Below are 19,194 nucleotides of genomic sequence, written 5' to 3' on the forward strand. Positions count from 1 at the left end.
ACGACCCAGAGCCTCCAAGCCAGCTCCAAAGAAACCTCTGAAGAGGAATCTGAAGGCACCCTCCCTGAAGTTCCGTCACAGCGCTCACCCACACCCACCACCAGCGCAGAGACACACACCTTGGTGGGACCAGCCTCGGGATCACAATCTGGTGAGCACATTGCGTTTTCTGATCCGCAGCAGGCGGAGGCAGCGACTTGCCAGATTTCCGGCACTTGGAGGACTGCTGGAGGCCAGAACGTTGCTGATTCCGAGTCAGATGATGAGCCTCTGGACTCGGTCATGGCACAGTTGCTGGAGCTGCAAAGGCAAGCTCGGGAACAACAGGAAGCGCTGTCCACTGCACTCCTCAGATTGCAAGGCACAATGGAGGAGTCTGTCCGTCTTCAGACTGAGGTGATAGTGCCAGCATTGCAATGCACCGAAGTCAACACTGGCAGGATGGCAGCCGCCATGGAGACCTTGGTCCTCGACCTCACTCCTGCACTGCTGCGCGAGCTTAACTCCATCGCTGATGCCATAGTTGGCCTCCAACAGTGTGTACGCGAGAGGGGTGCTGGTCAGCTTGATCTCACTCCAGCTACCCCTTCCGCTCACGGAGTCAGCCAGGGGTCCTCGGGCACTCATAGGGAGAAGGATCAGCAGGTGCATGCTGCGGGGCCATCCAACCAGGCGACTCTGGTAGGGATCGGTCCATCTGACTTTCCTCTTCCTGTGACCTCCACAGATCCAGCTTCACAGGCCGAGGAGGGTGCCACTGCCACACAGCAGGACCCCGAAAGCAGGCTGAGGTCCTCCAAGTCTTGCCCCTCCAGAGGATGCCCACCAAAGTCATCACAGACAGGGCGTCACAGTTACCAGGCTGCCTCCATCTCTGCTGTGGATGTCCGGGAGCACCAAGGCGTAGCGGCAGGGTTAGGAAAGTTAAGGAGAATTAGTTGCACAGCCTGGGCACAGATGTTAATCACTTGTACATAATGTTCACTACTGTCAATAAACTCCCAAGAATGTCTCCCTGCCTATGGCTCCTTGTTCTTATGAGCAGTGTTCTTGTCATTCAGATGTGAAACCTTTCTGCAAAAGATAAAAGGCAGGTGTCTCAGTCCAGGGTCTCTTCCCTGTGCTCTGTGCAGCCTTCAGGCCACAGTGATGGTCCAGCCTCACACTCCCTGGAAACATTACTGATGCCTGCACCTCGGCAGTGCTGGTCATTGCTGCCAGCAGGTAGTGGGCAAGCGCCACAGAGTTCTCTCATTCTCTCTGCGTCCTCTCAGCACATTTAAGGTGGGGCTGGCCCCCATCACACTAGCATCTGTGACCGGTGATGCTGTGCACCAGCTCCTGAAGGGTTGAGGTGCTGAAGATGGACACGGCATCAGATGCGTCTAATATTTCACGGCTGCGTCTCTGAGATGGCCCTGATCATGGAGGGCAAGCGAGCTGCCCTCGGCAAGACAGGAGTCCGACATTCTCAGAGGCTGTGTGAAGATCTATGGAGTGTCCTCACTGCATCATCCTTCTGCGATCTAGCGACTATTAGGGCCTCCACTGAATCTCCATGACAGGAGCATTCTCACAGAGGCTACTGGTGCTGCAATAAGCCAGACTTGAGTCAAACGTTCACAAGTGCGATGTGAGGACACCTCACTGCAAGTCGTCATCAGCCTCCACAAATCTGGCAACTATCAGTGCCTCCCGGGTGCTTCTGCCTCATCTAGCCAGTGCGAGAGCCTCAACCCCGTCGTCGTCACCACCAAGGACCCCCTCACCCACATCCCCGTCAGCGTCCTCCTCATCAGAGGAGACATGCAGCTCCTCCATCTCCTCCTCAGCCAGCTCCTCAGCCCATTGTAGCGGCAGGTTGAAAAGGGCGCAGCAGATGATGGCGTTGCGTGACATCCTCTGCTGACTGTATTGCAGGGCTCCACCAGACCGGTCCGGGCATCGGAACCGCATCTTCAGCATCCCGACGGTCTGCTCCACCAAGTTGCGGGCTGCTGCATGAGCCTCATTAGGTATGGGTATCATCAGCCACGGCCTCTGCGAGTAGCCCTTGTCCCCAAGGAGCCGATCCTGCAGCCTCTGTGGACCCTGGAAGACTGCAGGGATCTGCTAGCGACTCAGGATGTAGGTGTCGTGCACACTCCCTGGCAACTGTGCGCATATCTGCACACATGTCCCCCATGTCACAGGTTGACAGGGCAACCATGCAGCGCACTCATCTCTGGCCATCCGAGGGGGGAACCAGCATTCTCCAGGAAGCATTAAGAGGCAGCCACACAGGGTCAGGAAAGGTGCTAAGTACAGCCATGATAACCACGTCTCTCTCTCTTTCATGTTGTAGGAGGACCACGTCAGGATCATGGATTCTGGTGACCTAGCTGTATGCCTGATGGTCTACAGAGACCGTAGAAGGCGGAGGAAAGAGCAATTGAGGCACCTGGCCACGCAAAGGCAGGAGCAGCAACTTCAGGAAGAAGGGGCAGCAGGGGCTCCCGCACACGCTGCCCAGGAGTGACAGTGAACCGTGGGTGATCGGCGCCTAGCAACACCCAGGGTCTATAGACAGCACCTGCCATTCCTGCAGAGGACTGAGAACCAGTGTCGCCGATGACTGCGTAGGTCTAGGGACCTGGTGGTTCATACCTGCCACTTACTGCAGGACTTGGCACCAAGGGGACATGGAGGGCATCCACTGCCAGTGGTTGTGAAAGTGACCGTGGCGCTTTCTGGTGGTCACATATCAGCTGCACGTCTAGTGAGTGGAAGCACTTGCGGTTGATGAAGTTCACTGAGTGTGGCGATGGTGACGCGAGCGCCACGAGTGCAGTTAATCGCACTCTGCACCTGCGGGAACCCCGAGATCAGGGTGAATCCAATGGCCCTTGCATCCTGGCTGTCCCGGTCCTGGGCGGAATGCACAAAGTTGTGTGCCATGGAGAAGATGGCATTCGTGACCTTATGGATGCATCTGTGGGTGGTGGATTGTGAAATCCCCCAGAGGTCACCTGTGGAGCTCTGAAAGGAGCCACTGGCATAGAAATTGAGCACTGTGGTCACTTTCACAATCCAAACCAGGATGCTGAGATTGCAAGGGGCTGTGAGTGCCTCCAGCAGTGACTGCTACATGGCCAGCATTGATGAGGAGATTGTATGTGTGCAGTCCAACTGCTCCGCAGTCCAATAAAGTGGTTGCGGACTTGAAGTCTGTGCCGGGTTGGTGGGTGTCGTGGGGGGTATGATATGGAGCACATGGTGGCCTTTTGATGGCTCCGCTTTGTTTGCATGGACGGGCAGGGTAGGAGCCTGGCCCCAATCATATCACTGTGACTGCGCCTGATCTGTCTTAGTTGCAGAGTCACGGTCACTTTATACAGGTGTCCCTAATGCGTGGATACTTTCCTCGCTTACCCTGCCCCGCACCTGTGTGCGGGATGCAGCGGCAGGGCACCCCTCACACCACCCCCCACCCCCCTCAGCAGTTGCTTCTGAGGCTGGCCAGCACTTGCCCCCAGACACCCGCCACCCCTCAGCAGTCGCCTGCGGGGCCAGGCATCCGTTTCCCATGCACCCCTGGCGCCCGAGGCCTGTAAACAACAGGCGAGCCGTGGAGAACGCTGCTGCTCACTCACCTCAGTTCCCCCAAAGTGAAGGCCGCCAAGTGCACGTCGCCTGCGTGCTGTTGTGAAACACGTCGGCGTGCTTTCCTGCCGACGTGGACAGACGATATGGCGGGGTTCCAAGAGCCTGGCGGGATGGCCTTTTAATTATATGCTAATGTATTACAATTAGCTCCCCCGCCAACCGATGGCGGGAAACGCGGTCCGCCGTCGGCAGGAAGATCGCGACCTGCCTTCATGCCATCGTGAAGTGGGTCCCGCCATATTTTCCGCGCACGCCACCTATCACACCCGGCGCCAGCGGGCTCAGAAAATTCCGCCCTCAGTTTCACAAGTCCCTTGGTTGCCTAGTATTTCTGGGAGATTTTCTGTAGCCTCTTCTGTGAAGACAGACACAAAATAGCTGTTTATTTTCTCTGCCATTTCCAGTTCTCCATTATAAATTCCCCTGCCCCCACCTGTAATGGGCCCACATTTGTCCTTGTTAATGTTTTCCTTTGAAGGTTTTACAGTCCACCTTTATGTTCCTCACTGCTTTGCATTCATATTTTCTTTTCCCTTTCTTAATCATCTCTTCATCTTCCTTTTCTGGGTTCTACATTGCTCCCAATCCTCAGGCTTACCATTTTTTCTGGCATCCTTATAATCCACTTCCTTTGATCTAATGTGTGATCTCCTTTGGCTCTCACCTTGACCTTGTTTACAAATCCACCCCCGCTGTGGACTCATCTTTTCCAATTGCTGACAGCCTAAACCTTCTACCCCATGTTCAATAGTCTTTGTGCTCGATCTGTTTTTGGCATGCTCGTTACCCTGTCTCCACTGCTCCATCATCAGTGAGTGGGTCTTTAGTTGAGCTACCCTTGCCTTACTACTACTTTCCTCACATTAAAAAGCCTCCTCAAATCCATGTTTACAGTCAACCCTGCCAACTGCTTTACTGTTGTGTACCATCTTCATCTGTGAACCACCTTGGGAGAATTTACTGGATTGTATTGAAGGGTGCTATATAAATACAAGCTCATGTGTCAAAGATTGTTTTGCCATGCTGCATCATAATGTGGCAGGATGCCAATTCTTTCATACCTGTGATTCCCCATATAGTGGCTTCCCAATCTTGATAGTGCCAGCAAAAAGAGAGAAAAGTAAAAAGTATGTTTAAAACATGCTGGGAAAAAATGTTCAAACAAGTGTACTTTCCATGAAATCTCCTAAGCAGCAGGCTAAGAACGCAGAACTTTCAACATATATATATTGCCTTGCTAGTACAACATTTTATACATTTCAGAATGCCAAACTTCCATTCTCAGAGAGATAAACAGGAGAACCCACCTGAAGGCAACTCAAATGCCAATGACCCAAAATGATTACATCAAATACAAGTGGATATTTTAGTAAATGTGCACAGCAGACAAAAAGAGAAAAACATCAGTTGCTGACTGCAAAGGATTGCCATCTTGGGTTAAAATTTGGTTGGCAAACAGTGATTCATCACAATATCCAACTAATTTACTGATCAAACAGCAGAAATTTAACACATGTATTCGGGTAAAGGGGTACAAAAAAAAAACTGGAAAAAATCTGACACTTCTTGATCTGAAGCAATGTAAATTGAAACTTTTGTATAAAGTCAGTGTGGGAACTGACTGTGTAAAAGGCTGGATTGGGGTCAAAGTGGTGGATGTTGGTACTGTACAGTGTGTATGTATGATGGGCCACTAAAAAAATTGAGCATCACTCTGCAAACTTACGACACTTAATCAAGACTCAGCTGAAGTGCTCTGTGTTTTGCATTTTATGCTCTTATTTGTCAAATTTTCAAAAACCAAACCCCAGCCTTCAGCGATGCACAGCTTTCCTGCCTCTTTCACAAGATGCTGTTATTTGTACACTGGGTCTTTCACTTTGGTAAACAGGTCTATATATTCTGCAATGAAAGGTGCCATTGGATCATTGACAGTATATCTGAAGCTAGGACAGGGAGATCAAATGTATGACATTTGAAAATCTATAACATCTATAAAGCTGAAAATCCTAATTTTTGGTCTGTTTTAGTTAATATTTCATACTTGTTTATTTAAGGAAATAAACTGTGACCAGTTTTATTAGATTTTGAAGATCATTTGTTTTGTCAAAAGGAACAATCTCCACAGATGCAATGTGAAAGACGCAGCTCCAGACCTTTTAAGTAACAGAATATAGTCTTTACAAACTGTGCCTCTCTGAACTGTGCAACAGAAAAGCACAATTGAAAGGTTACCTGCAGTGAGCTGTCTGTCGTCCTGGTTTTTGAGTCTCTTGATGAATTGCGTTTACGGATGTCTGCCCTCAAGAATTCATCTAAAATGCCAACCAAAAAAAAATCATTTTAGATCAGGACTGCAGAGTACAATTAAATTATTCAGGCAGTTGTCAGCTAGTGATAGAAACCCACACACACAGATGCACACACACAGACAGACAAAATGAACTTCAATATTTCCAATCCTCAAAGCGAGACTGTTATCCAGCTACGTAAGCATGCACAATATTGCAATCTGTTCAGACGCAGAACGTGTCCGTATTACCCAGCTACACACACACTGTCAATACCGTCAAAAAATAGCACACAGTCTGCACACTTATTCAGAGTTCAATTTACAAACTTAATTCACTTGGATTGTAATGTTAAAAATTGTGATTTAAATTAGTTACATGTTCACTTATTTAATATTCTCCATTTGGATGCTAGGTGCATCCAAAAAAGACAGCTAAATCTCTCTTTAAAAGTTGAAATGCATGGAGATGGCAATAGTACACTCTTGCTAATTACCTGAAGTTGCCGATGGATTTTTGTTGCTCCCACGGCCACGCCCTCCACCGCGGCCACGCCCAGCATTTCCCCGCCTACGACTGTCACCCCGACGTGAATATGGTTCCCTTTCTTCATCTGTTGGCGCCAGCGACCAATCACTTAGCTCATCTCTGTGTTCAGATTCAGTCTCAGAGGCATTGGATGCTTCAGAGTTATTACCTTAGCAGCCAGGAGGAAGAAAAGCAAAAATCAGTTATGGCATAGTAAAACCTCGCTTAAGAAAAGCTAGTCTATTCCCATTTAACCCTTCCATTTGCATCCTCAGTTCCTTCAGCCAGAAAGATGGGATGTCCAGGCAGCAAGTATAAGCCAACCATTCCATTCACTGCAAAAACACAGCAGTAACCATCTGTTATTGAGTAGGAAACTTGACGCTACACAATGGTGGGTCTTTCAAGAACACAAGAAATAAAAGTAGGCCATAGGGCCCGTTGAACCTGCTCCGTCACTCAATACAATCATGGCTGATCTTGGGCTTCAACTCCATTTTCCCGCCCACTCCTCATATCCCTTAATTCCCTGAGAGACTAAAAATCTATCTCAGCCTTAAATGTATTCGATGATAGACCATCCATAACCCTCTGGGGGAGAAATTCCAAAGATTCACAACCCTTTGAGTGAAGTAATTTCTTCTCATCTCAGCCCTGCAGCAGTTCAAGAAGGCAGCTCACCAACACCTTCTCAAGGGCAATTTGGGATAGGCAATAAATGCTGGCCTTGACAGCGATGCCTACATCCTATGAATGAATAAAAAGAAAAACAATTGGCCGCTTATTCTGAGGCTGTGCCCCTGTGTTTTAGATTCCTTGACCAGCGGAAACAATCTCTCAGCATCTACTCCTTCAAATTCCTTCAGAATTTTATAGGTTTCAAGGAGTTTGCCTCTCATTCTTTTAAGCTCCAGATAACTTTGATCCAAATTACTCAGCCACTCATCATAGGACAACCCCTTAATCACAAGGACCAATTTAGTGAACTCTCGCTGTGCTGCCTCCAATGAAAGTGTACCCTTTCCTAAATTTGGAGACCAAAACTGCACACAGTACTCCAGATGTGGTTTCACCAAAACCCTGCACAATTTTAGCAAGGATGGATGAATGAAAATGGGCCAAATGGCCTTACTCAATAAGGTCAGGTAGAATGGATCACTATTAAGGCTGGGATTCAAAAATCACACACACATGAATTTTTCACTGGGTAAAAAAGCTCCACATTTATTAGAATTTGAAAAAGTAAAATTGTTTTAAAAACAGAGCAATAATCCTGCAACAAACTTTGTTGCTTGAAATAGCGAATTTTCTCCTAAACTGGGGCTATATATATTTAAGAATATTGAACCTGATGCATAGCCTGGACCTCGTCTGCCACGCCCTCGACTGCTGTAGGGTCTGCCCCCACGCAAGTAACTTGTACTTTCATCGGTTGAGTAACCCCTTTCTTTGTCGGGGCGGTTTGCAGGGGTCCTCAATCCTGCGCCCATCTGCCGAAGTTGTTCATCAATTTGTAAACGTTCCATGCGCAGCTGGTCAACCTCCTGTACAAAAAGCACAAAGGTCTTTAGTGTGGCCAAATTCACCAGAACAAGAATTACATATCAGGATCTCCAGAACATAGAAACCAGGGCTTGACCAATGCTCGCAGGACTATTTATTCTCAAGATTTGATCTGGCTCGTAATTCACATTATTTGAATTGGGTGGGGGGTGGACGCAATGAGTAAGAGAATGCATCCATTTTGGCAGATTTTGGCATTGTTCTCTGCACACAGATCTACAACGCCCAACTGTGGAATATCAGTTCACAGGAGATTTAGAACACAAAATGCTGCAGCTTAAAGCCTGATTTACCGATGACGTTTTTCAGCTGACATACATGTGCCAGAATGGGCATCAAACATTACACTGCACTTGACCCTTCTACTGACAAGATGACATTGAGTCTTAGCAATAACCTTGGAAACAGGCTTTTTGGTTTTTTGAAACTTTTGCAGATCGACAATAGCTTAACTTTTTCTACTGCTAACCCAAACAAGCTGGCATTTTCATGCCAGATCGTGCGGTTACGAATAGATTAGGTGCTCTTTGTACCTGAAAAACACGGGGGAGATTGAGTGCTATGAAACCTCTAATACTTAAGAAAGGCTCAAGGGGCAATTAGCAATTGTGGCATGGGAAAACTGTTGAAACAATTCTAATGGATGAACACTAAAGAAATGTTAACTGGTAAGCATGAATTTAGGTAGCAGAAACTATGCTGAAGTAACTCATCACAAGATATAACGTGGACAAATAAAATGCAACTGTTTTGCATTTGGATTTCAGAAGCTAAGGAATCATAGAACAAGAGGTAAGTATAATCGCTGGATAGAGGATTAGTTTAAAAGTAGGAAACAGACTACAGCTAACAATAGGGACTTCTCAAGCTTGAAAGTTCAGCCTGGATAGGGGAGAAACCGGTATTGGGTCTTTGCTGTTGAATGCAGGCAGTGTAAACAAAACCTTTGTGACACCAAAACTGGAAGCACACCAAATAGGGGGGAAACGATGTAACCAGTTCAGAGGGAATTTGGTTCTTTCAGTTGTGGATAAATGGGACAAGGAGCCAAAGTGAGGGATATGTATTAAATAGAACAGTCGAACAACACTGTGTTAAGTAAGGAGATCCAGAGGTTATGGTGGATAAAGCTATTAAGATGTCATTCCAGTGTTCATCTGTATTAAAAAAAAATCAAGGTAGATGACTAAATTGAGGGATGAAGTACATCTAAAGCAATGCTCATGTTGCTGTGCAAGACCTGTGACAACTCTGGTCAACTAATAATAGAATGGATATTATGTTTTTATATACAGATATTACTGTCCTTGGGACACAATTCCAGGTGTCAAATTGATCAAAGTTTGAGGAAGGCTTCAGGTAGTTAGGCAAATTACTTAAGAAACAAAGGAATAGGAGTAGGCCATGCAGCCCCTCATTCCTAATCTGTCATTCACTTAGATCATGGCTGATCTGCACTTCACCACCATTTACCTATTGTTCCATATCCCTCGATACCCTTACCCAATAAAGGGTGAGCAGAATGCGAAGACCATGTCTGATCCTTCATCATTAGTACATTTCACTTGAAACAGCACGAAACTCAAAAATCTTCTAATAAGTGGGTAGTTAGAGGCAGGGTGGGTCCTATTAGGGACAAAGAATGTGATTTATGCTTAGAGGTGCTGGGCAAGGCTAGAATATTAATGGCCCAGGTCTACCGGCCTCCCAAAGATGTGCTGGGGACCTCTCGGAAATCCCCACGCATTGATTACATGGAAATTGCCTGGGAAGTTTCAACTTCCATTGGGCAATTCCCCTGCGCCTAGAACCCTCCGAAATTCTGAGTTAAAGTCAGAGACATCAGATGGTTCCAACTCTCTTAGCAGAATAGTTACCCAGGAAAAGTTAGAAGTATTAAAACCAGTTCCAAATCTAGGGTAACTATACTGATGACTCACCGACTCCTCTTCCTGAACCTCCCGACTACCTCCTCAACCCAACTACATCCCCCCAAAAGGCAACTATCCTCTCCAACCCGAATACCCTCGCCATCCTGGCTATCCCAACCCCCCAACCGTCTCCAAGTGCCAATTAAACACCCCCACCCCGACTACCCTCCTGAACACCTGACTATTCCCCCACCCTCCCAACCCACTCCACACCCTCACCCACTTACCTGCTACCCTACCCCCTCACCCACTTACCTTACACACTTACCTTCCTTCTGTAACTTCCCAAAGTGGATTGGAACATTTAAACTTATTGGGACATGGTAGCTGGTGCCGTAAGATGGGGGCATGGGTTGGTTTCTCCCAATGCTGCTACACTACAAAGGAAGGACTGCAGGAGCAGGTATGCTCCATGTTTCTCCTTATTTAAGGAAGGATGTAAATGTGTTGGAAGCAGTTGAGAAAAAGTTTACTAAACTAATATCTGGATTGGGTAGGCTGTCTTATGAGGAAAGGTTGGAAAGGCTAGGCTTGTGTCTGCTGCAGTTTAGAAGAGTAAGAGGCAGCATATAAGATAGAGGGGTCTTGACAGGGTCAATGTGGAGAGGGTGTTTCCCCTTGTGGGATAATCTAGTACTGAGGACACTGTTTAAAAATAAGGGTCGTACATTTAGGACAGAGATGAGGAGAATTTTTTTCTTAGAGAGTTGTGAGTCTTTGAAACTCTCTTGCTCTAAAGGCGGTGGAAGTAGAGGCTTTGAATATTTTTCAGGCAGAGCTGGATAGATTCTTGATAAGCAAGGGGGTGAAAGGTTATCGGATGTAGGCAGGAATGTGGAGTTGAGGTTACAATAAGATCAGCCATGATCTTTTTGAATGGCGGAGCAGGATCAAGGGGCCAAGTGGCCTACTCCTGCTCTTAACTCGTATGGCACAGTTCTAAAGTGTGCCGGGTCAGAGGGGCCTAGGGTTAGGGTTCATGCATATAGATCTTTGAAGGTAGCAAGACATATTGAAAGGGTAATTAGCAATGCGTACTTGGACTTCATAGATAGAGGTACTGAGTTAAAAAGCAGGGAAGTTATGCTGAACTTTTATAAAGCTCTGGTTAGGCCACAACTGAAGTTTTGTATCCAGTTCTGGTGATCACACTTCAGGAAGAATGTGAGGACTCTTGAGAATGTGTTAAGGAGTTTTGCCAGAATGGTTCCAGGTATGGGGGCTTTTAGTTACAAGGTTAGGCTGTTTTCCTTGGAGGAAAGGAGACTAAGGGGAAATTTGCCAGAAGTGTACAAGATTGACAGGTATACAAAAAAAAAACTTCTCATTAGCTGATCATACAAGAATGATGGGACAGATTTAAGGTTTTGTGCACAAGATACAGGTGGGGATACAAGGAAGGCTTTTTTGTACCTAGTTGTAATGACCTGGAAGTTGCTGCATGAGGGTGGTGGAAGCAGTGACGATCAATGATTTCAAAAGGAAACTGGATTCGCACTTGAGAGAAATTAACATGCAGGGCTATGGGGTTAGAGCAGGCAAATGGGACTGATTGGGTTCCTCTACAGAGTGCCGGCATTGATTCAATGGGACGAATGGTCTCGTGAGCCATAATGATTCTATAACCCTAACCAGTGTCGAAAGTCTGTGCAATGAGCCATTTCTACGGGTTACAGCGGGATTAAATTTTCATTAGCCTTACAACCTGCAGTTTACTCTGCAACAAATGGGGTACAAACAGAGGGGCCTAACATCAGCAGCCTCGCCGAGGGTATCTGATACTGGAGGATGTTGCTAGCCCTTTTTATCCAATGATTTAGCTGATTAAGGCAGTAAGTAGCTTAGTCACAAAAACTAGGAAACCCTCAGGCTCAACAGTCAGCTAGTGTCTGTCTGGTCAACAGATAGATCTCATTTTAAATATATGCCTCGAAGGTGTGTGACTGGCAAGGCAGCACAAATCACCCATTTGCAGTATTATGACAACTTTCAGCAACCCTAGGTTTAGGGGGGCAAGGTAGGAAAATAATTAAAATGGGCTAGCGTTCCCTGTGGTGAATATCATGTTTCTGTGTACATGCATGTGTGGGACACTGGGGAAATTATTATTTTTTATTATTCATTCATGGGATGTGGGTTCGCTGACTAGGCCAGTATTTATTGCCCATCCGTAGTTGCCCTTGAGAAGGTGATGGTGAGCTGCTTCTTGAACCGCTGCAGTCAATGCGGTGTAGGCACACCCACAGTGCTGTTAGGAAGGGAGTTCCAGGATTTTGACTCAGCGACAGTGAAGGAACGGCAATATATTTCCAAGTCAGGATGGTGAATGACTTGGAGGGGAGCTTCCAGGTGGTGGTGTTCCCATCCATCTGCTGCCTTTGTCCTTTTAGATGGTAGCGGTTGTGGGTTTGGAAGGTGCTGTCGAAGGAGCCTTGGTGAATTTGTGCATTGCATCTTGTAGATGGTACACGCTGCTGCTAACGTGCGTCGGTGGTAGAGAGACTGAATGTTTGTGGATGTGGTGCCAATCAAGCAGGCTGCTTTGCCCTGGATGGTGTCAAGCTTTTTAAGTGTTGTGGGAGCTGCACTCATTCAGGCAAGTGGGGAGTATTCCATCACACTCCTGGCTTGTGCCTTGTAGATAGTGGACAGGCTTTTGGGGTGTCAGTGGGTGGATTAGACGTTGCACGATTCCTAGCCTCTGACCTGCTCTTGTAGCCACAGTATTTATATGGCCAGTCCAGTTCAGTCTCTGGTCAAAGATAACCCCCAGGATGTTCATAGTGGGGGAATTCAGTGTTGCTAATGCCATTGAACATCAAGGGGTGATGGCTGGATTCTCTCTTGTAGGAGATGGTCATTGCCTGGCACTTGTGTGGCGCGAATGTTACTTGCCACTTGTCAGCCCAAGCCTGGATATTGTCCAGGTCTTGCTGCATTTGGACATGGACTGCTTCAGTATCTGAGGAGTCACAAATGTTGCTGAACATTGTGCAGTTATCAGCGAACATTCCCACTTCTGACCTTATGATGGAAGGAAGGTCATTGATGAAGCAGCTGAAGATGGTTGGGCTGAGGACAATACCCTGAGGAACTCCTGCGGTGATGTCCTGGGCCTGAGATGACTGACCTCTAACAACCACAAGCACCTTCCTTTGGGCTAGGTATGAATCCAACCAGTGGAGAGTTTTCCCCATGATTCCTACTGACTCCAGTTTTGCTAGGGCTCCTTGATGCCACACTTGGTCAAATGCGGCCTTGATGCCAAGCACAGTCACTCTCACCTCATCTCGGGAGTTCAGCTCTTTCGTCCATGTTTGAACCAAGGTTGTAATGAAGTCAGGAGCTGAGTGGTCCTGGCAGAACCCAAACTGGGCATAAGTGAGCAAGTTATAGCTGAACAAGTGTCTCTTGATAACACTGCTGATGATCCCTTCCAATACTGATGATGGAGAGTAGACTGATGGGGCACTAATTGGCCGGGTTGGATTTGTCCTGCTTTTTGTGTACAGGACATACCTGGGCAATTTTCCACATAGCTGGGTAGATGCCAGTGTTGTGGATGTACTGGAACAGCTTGCTAGGGGCACGGCAAGTTCTGCAGCACAAGTCTTCAGTACTGTTGCTGGAATATTGTCAGGGCCCATAGCCTATGCAGTATCCAGTGCCTTCAGCTGCTTCTTGATATCACGTGGAGTGAATCGAATTGGCGGAAGACTGGCATCTGTGATGCTGGGGACCTCCGGAGGAGGGTGAGATGGATCATCCACTCGGCACTTCTGGCTGAAGATTGTAGCAAATGCTTCAGCCTCATCTTTTGCACTGACGTGCTGGGCTCCTCCATCATGGTGGATGGGGATATTTGTGGAGCCTCCTCCTCCAGTGAGTTGTTTTATTGTCCACCACCATCCACGACTGGATGTGGCAGCACTGCAGAGCTTAGATCTGATCCGTTGGTTGTGGAATCGCTTAGCTCTGCCTATCACTTGCTGCTTATGCTGTTTGGCACGCAAGTAGTCCTGTGTTATAGCTTCGCCAGGTTCTCACCTCATTTTTAGGTATGCCTGGTGCTGCTCCTGGCATGCCTTCCTGCACTCTTCATTGAACCAGGGTTGATCCCCTGGTTTGATGGTAGTGGTAAGAGTGTGGGATACGCCTGGTCATGAGGTTACAGGTTGTGGTTGTATACAATTCTGCTGCTGCTCATGGATGCCCAGTCTTGAATTGTTAGATCTGTTTTGAAATCTATCCAATTTAGCACGGTGGTAGCGCCACACAACACGATGGACGGTATCCTCAATGTGAAGGCAGAAGTTCGTCTCCACAATGACTGCGTGGTGGTCACTCCTATCGATACTGTCATGGACAAATGCAACTGCGGCAGGTTGGTGAGGATAAGGTCAAGTATGTTTCTCCCTCCCGTTGGTTCCCTCACCTACTGCTGCAGACCCAGGTTAGCAGCTATATTATTCAGAACACCGCCAGCTCGGTCAGTAGTGGTGCTACTGAGCCACTCTTGGTGATGCACATTGAAGTCCCCCACCCAGAGTGCATGCTGCGCCCTTGCCACCCTCCATGTTCAACATGGAGGAGCACTGATTCATCCACTGAGGGAGGGCGGTACGTGGTAATCAGCAGGAGCTTTCCTTGTTCATGTTTGACCTGATGCCATGAGACTTCATGGGGTCTGGAGTCGATGTTGTGGACTCCCAGAGCAACTCCGTCCCGAATGAATACCACTGTGCCGCCACCTCTGTTGGGCCTGTCCTGCCAGTGAGACAGGACATGCTCGGGGGTGGTGATGGTGGTGTCTGGGACATTATCTGAAAGGTATGATTCTGTGACGATGACCATGTCAGGCTGTTGCTTGACCAGTCTGTGAGACAACTCTCCAATTTTGGCACTAGGGCCCAGATGTTAGTAAGGAGGGCTTTGCAGGGTCTAGGTCACTGCCAGGTGGTCCATCCGTTTTCATTCCTTTTTTGTGACTTTGTAGAGGTTTGATACAACTGAGTTGCTCGGCCATTTCAGAGGGCATTTTTAGAGTATACCACAAGAGTCACGTGTAAGGATGACAGATTTCCTTCCAAAAAGGGCATTAGGGAACCAGATGGGTTTTTACAACAATTGACAATGGTTTCATGGTCATCATCAGACTTTTAGTTCCAGATTCTGATTGAATTCAAGTTCCACCATCTGCCGTGGTGGGATTTGAACCCGGGTCCCCAGGACATTACCCTGGGTCTCTGGATTACTAGTCCAGCAACAATAACACTACGCCATTGCCTCCCCTTGACAGGATCAGACTGGGGTGCGATGATCCCTGTGGAAATATAGCTCGCTGATACTTACTGTCTTGACACAATAAGAGGTTTAAGAGGGGTTCAGGGAAGGAACGGAGAAACATGCAAGAAGGAGATTAAGAAATTTCTCTTGGTCTATGTCTCTTTACTGGAGTCTGTTCTACATAACAGAAAGAGATCGCAGGGCAAGTAATGGACTGTGGTCCACATTGCGAACAGGATACATTTACATCAGAAGAAGTTGAGCAGCAGTGCAAACCCTTCTGACAAATTCAACATAGATGCTTGGATAACCAAAGATATACAAAAGAACTACCCTAACTGAGCTGGAGAAATACAGAACACCAAAGGGAAGCTTCAGCCACTGTAACCATGTGGCTACTGGCAGCTAAGAGGATCAAGGGTTTCGGTTTTTAATGTTTGCATATCTGGGGAGTAGGGTTTTCTTTTTGCACCCTACAAATCTCAGCTTGTAAACAGGGAACCAGAAAGCCGAGGTCTAGATTGCAGAAGAAAGAAAATTAAAAATCACCAATTTACGTTTCGAAATACTGTAACCCTCATGTGGTTTGCTCATTATTTATGCAAATTTGCGCATCATGGACTTGCATACAAATGAAGGCCTTTAAACATATAGAAAACAATTTACAAATATTTGACATTCAGAGAAAATGCAATGTTTCCTCAGAAAAAAATGCATCTGGTGTGGAAAGGATGCAAAATTACCAAGTCATCTAAACACTGGCAACAGCAGTGTGCCTCGGAATAGGGGAGGAAGAGAGAAGGTTCAAGAGAAATGTGGAAGAGGAATAGAAGAGGGGGGTGAATGAGAGGTTGGTTGTTTAAAGTGAAGAGGCAGAAGGATGCTGAGTGGTAAGAGGAAGAAACAAAGGAGGGAGGTGCAGGGAAATGGGGAGAGAGGAGAGGGGTAGCATGGCAAAGGAGAATGGAGATGGTAACAGAGGGTTGGAGACATATGCAAGTGGAAGAGATGACAGGGAGAAAGAAATCACTATGTCTCCTGTCAACGCAATACAGCTGCGCAAGATGGCTACCAATACCCATCTGCACTGGTCCATGCATGCGCAGAAATCCAATGATGTCACTGCTAGAGTCTGCAGCCTGGAACTCAGTGTGGCAAAAGGGGGAGGGAAGGATTTGCAGGCAGGAAATTAAGATCTTTTCCTTGTGGGATATTTTACTTCAGTCATGTTAGTGAGTTTTTCTAAACTCTGTCTCATTGTCCCAGTAATGTAAGTGGATTGTAGGTTGCTGTGAGTGTTAGAGGAGGCAATATAGCCTAACACTCACAGCAACCTACAACCCACTTACATCACTGGGATAGAGAGGCAGAATTTAGAAAAGCTCACTAACATGACTGCAGTAAAATACCCTACAAGGAAAGGATTTTAGTTTCCCATCTGCAGATCCTTCCTTTCTAACTTCCCCTATAAATATGGCGGTCGTTAACCCGGGCCTGTCATCAGCAGACAAGTGCGTACGCATGGCATTGGCAGCAAAACGCTGCCGAAAGAAAAAGGATTGGAGGTTTGGAGCTGGATGGGAAGAGGCAACTGCTGGAGATCTTGAGATGATGAGGTCATGGAAAAGGAGACAGGGAGAGAGGTGGGAGCAGCTAAGATAGGGCAACTACCACATTAGGGAGTGGGCAGTAAACTTTCACAGCAGAAGCTAGGGATGGGCCTGCTTACATTTTCCCAATGAAGTGATGGGGTTGAGGTCAACATTTCAAATCCCTTCCAGATGGATAACGGGCTGCAAATTCAAAAACTCTTCTGTGGAGTGGTCAAACACAAAGTATTAAACTAAAATTGGGTCCACATGCCCATAAACACTCCTAGTAGGGGGTGGAACTGAGATCAGTTTGCAAGACTGAAAACAGCCTTAAAAGTGGGTGGAGCCATTGCATTTGCAGATGAAGAGAATGCGCAACAGGTTGGTGGTGGCGTATGGTCAGTGGAACAGCAGGACTTGAAGACCCAATCAGCAAAGGGCAGGATGGAGTCAGAATAATGTGCCTTTAAAAGACAGGGGTATTCTATCTGGCTTTTAGTTACTGCATTTCCTAATCTTTAAGGAATCAGAAATGGTGCTCCTTTGGAGCCACCTAGAGGACTGTGGAAATTATTGGGGACTGCTAAGGATATTTCACTTCATTACTTACTTCTAAATCAATTTTTAAAATTGTTTTCATTCTTTTTAAACACTATATTTTAAGCTTATAATGCACAACCTGACAATGTGCAAGGTGTTTCACATATGGTTGTGATCCATGACTGTTTAACATGTTAAAGGATGTTAATTTTTCATAATTGAGTTAAGGTTGGGAAACGAATCACAATAAGCACAACAGTAGGTAATTTACTGAGGTTATATTTCAATGCATGTACGAGCATCAGCCAAGTACTTGGTAACAAATGAAAAAACACATAACAAAACGTTATGTCCTTTAGCAGAAGCAAAATACTGTGGATGTTCGAACCTGAAATAAAAACAGAAAATGGTGGAAATACTCAGCAGCTCAAGCAGCATCTACGGAGAAAGAAACACACTCAGCAATTTGGGTCTATGATTTTTTTCATTCAAACAGGGAGAAGTTGTAAGAAAATACAGAGACAATGAAAAGGGGGCAGGGAGAAAAGAACAAAAGGGAAGATTTGTGAAAGGACAGGAGTGATTAAATGACAAACGTAATACTGCAAAGTTAAAAACAGAAGCAGACAAGACAAAAAAGATGAGTCCAGAGGAGGTGCAAATGTTTCAGCAATATAGGAGAAGAGGGACTCATGGAAAATTCAGGCGAAGAGAAGTCTCCCATGGCCCAAGAACGTGGTGGAGAAAAGTGGTTAGACCCCGGTGGTGTGGACTACCCAGCTGGCAGTGTACCGTTAGGAAATTGCCAAACCCAAGTATCAGCCAACATATCCTCCACTCCTGGTGGCTATGGTGCAGCCATCCTCCATTAACAGCACCTGCTCTCCCACAGAAAATAGGAGTGGTGCTTCAGGTCTAAAGTATGTTAAACTCTCTTTGTTGAGTCTGGAAGGCTGTACAAGTGACCAGTAGAAAGCTGAGAAGCTGTTCCTTGAGCTTGTGTTGAGCTTCATTGGAATGGTATAGGAGGCCAAGGGTGGAGAGGGCAGACTGGGATGGAGAACCCTTTAGCACTATTTAGGCACAACAGTAAAACATTGAAACTGAGAGGGGCAAAAAGTTAAACGAAATTTTGTTAAAATAGATCAATCCTGGCCGACTTTATTCACTTTTGACAATATCAGTAGTGATGCCAGTGAAACCATTCCTCTTTTATTAAATAGCCAGAACAGAAACATTAAGTTAAAAAAAAAATCAAAATACAGTCCTGTTAAGGGAACTTTCATCTCTTACCTTTAAGTAGTTCAGATGGTAGTCCAATAGAACACGTGCATTGCTTATGCTCTCCTTTGTTCCAACAAACACAAAAGGAACCATGCCCTGTAAGTGATTTTTGGATTAAGTGCCATATTTAAGCCTCATATAAAACAAATACCTCCCTGATTAGCAAGTTATTTTTGGGAAAAAATTATAACAAAGTCATTCTGAAACATTGAAAACACATGATAAAATTGCAAGATATACTGTAAGCCAATCTCAATCTTATTTTTAAACAGATGGTTCATGCCTTGTTAGCACATGTGCAAGTCCTGGTTCATTTAAGAAGCTTTGTTAATTCATGACACACACACACACAAACAAAAAGACACTCTCACAGCATTCAGGGTCACTGGTCATGGCAGCTGAGAAGTTACTTTATTTTTTTTATATAATTAAGTGGGATTCTTAGATGTTTAGCTGTGTGTTTCAGAGAAGAGATTGAGCGATTCCATTCATTTTCCCCACCTGGTGAATTCAGCAGCTTTGGTTATTTTTGTG

General features: G+C 46.2%; 1 protein-coding gene across 6 annotated transcripts in view; it reads right to left on the minus strand.

The window, feature by feature from the left end:
• fmr1 (fragile X messenger ribonucleoprotein 1) overlaps window positions 1–19,194 on the minus strand; it is an 86,010-nt gene that overhangs the window by 6,866 nt on the left and 59,950 nt on the right. For 3 of the 6 annotated variants that reach the window (XM_078547690.1, XM_078547693.1, XM_078547689.1), the window contains 5 exons: window positions 18,670–18,756; window positions 7,813–8,008; window positions 6,433–6,633; window positions 5,881–5,960; window positions 4,707–4,736 (listed from right to left, as the gene is read on the minus strand). In XM_078547690.1, the coding sequence (XP_078403816.1) occupies window positions 4,707–4,736; window positions 5,881–5,960; window positions 6,433–6,633; window positions 7,813–8,008; window positions 18,670–18,756 (594 nt within the window). The remainder of the gene's footprint in view (window positions 1–4,706; window positions 4,737–5,880; window positions 5,961–6,432; window positions 6,634–7,812; window positions 8,009–18,669; window positions 18,757–19,194) is intronic. The other 3 variants (XM_078547692.1, XM_078547694.1, XM_078547691.1) reach the window with 1 other exon arrangement.

This window comes from Cetorhinus maximus, chromosome 8, assembly GCF_964194155.1.
Source record: "Cetorhinus maximus chromosome 8, sCetMax3.hap1.1, whole genome shotgun sequence".
In the NCBI taxonomy this organism is placed as follows: Eukaryota; Metazoa; Chordata; class Chondrichthyes; order Lamniformes; family Cetorhinidae; genus Cetorhinus; species Cetorhinus maximus.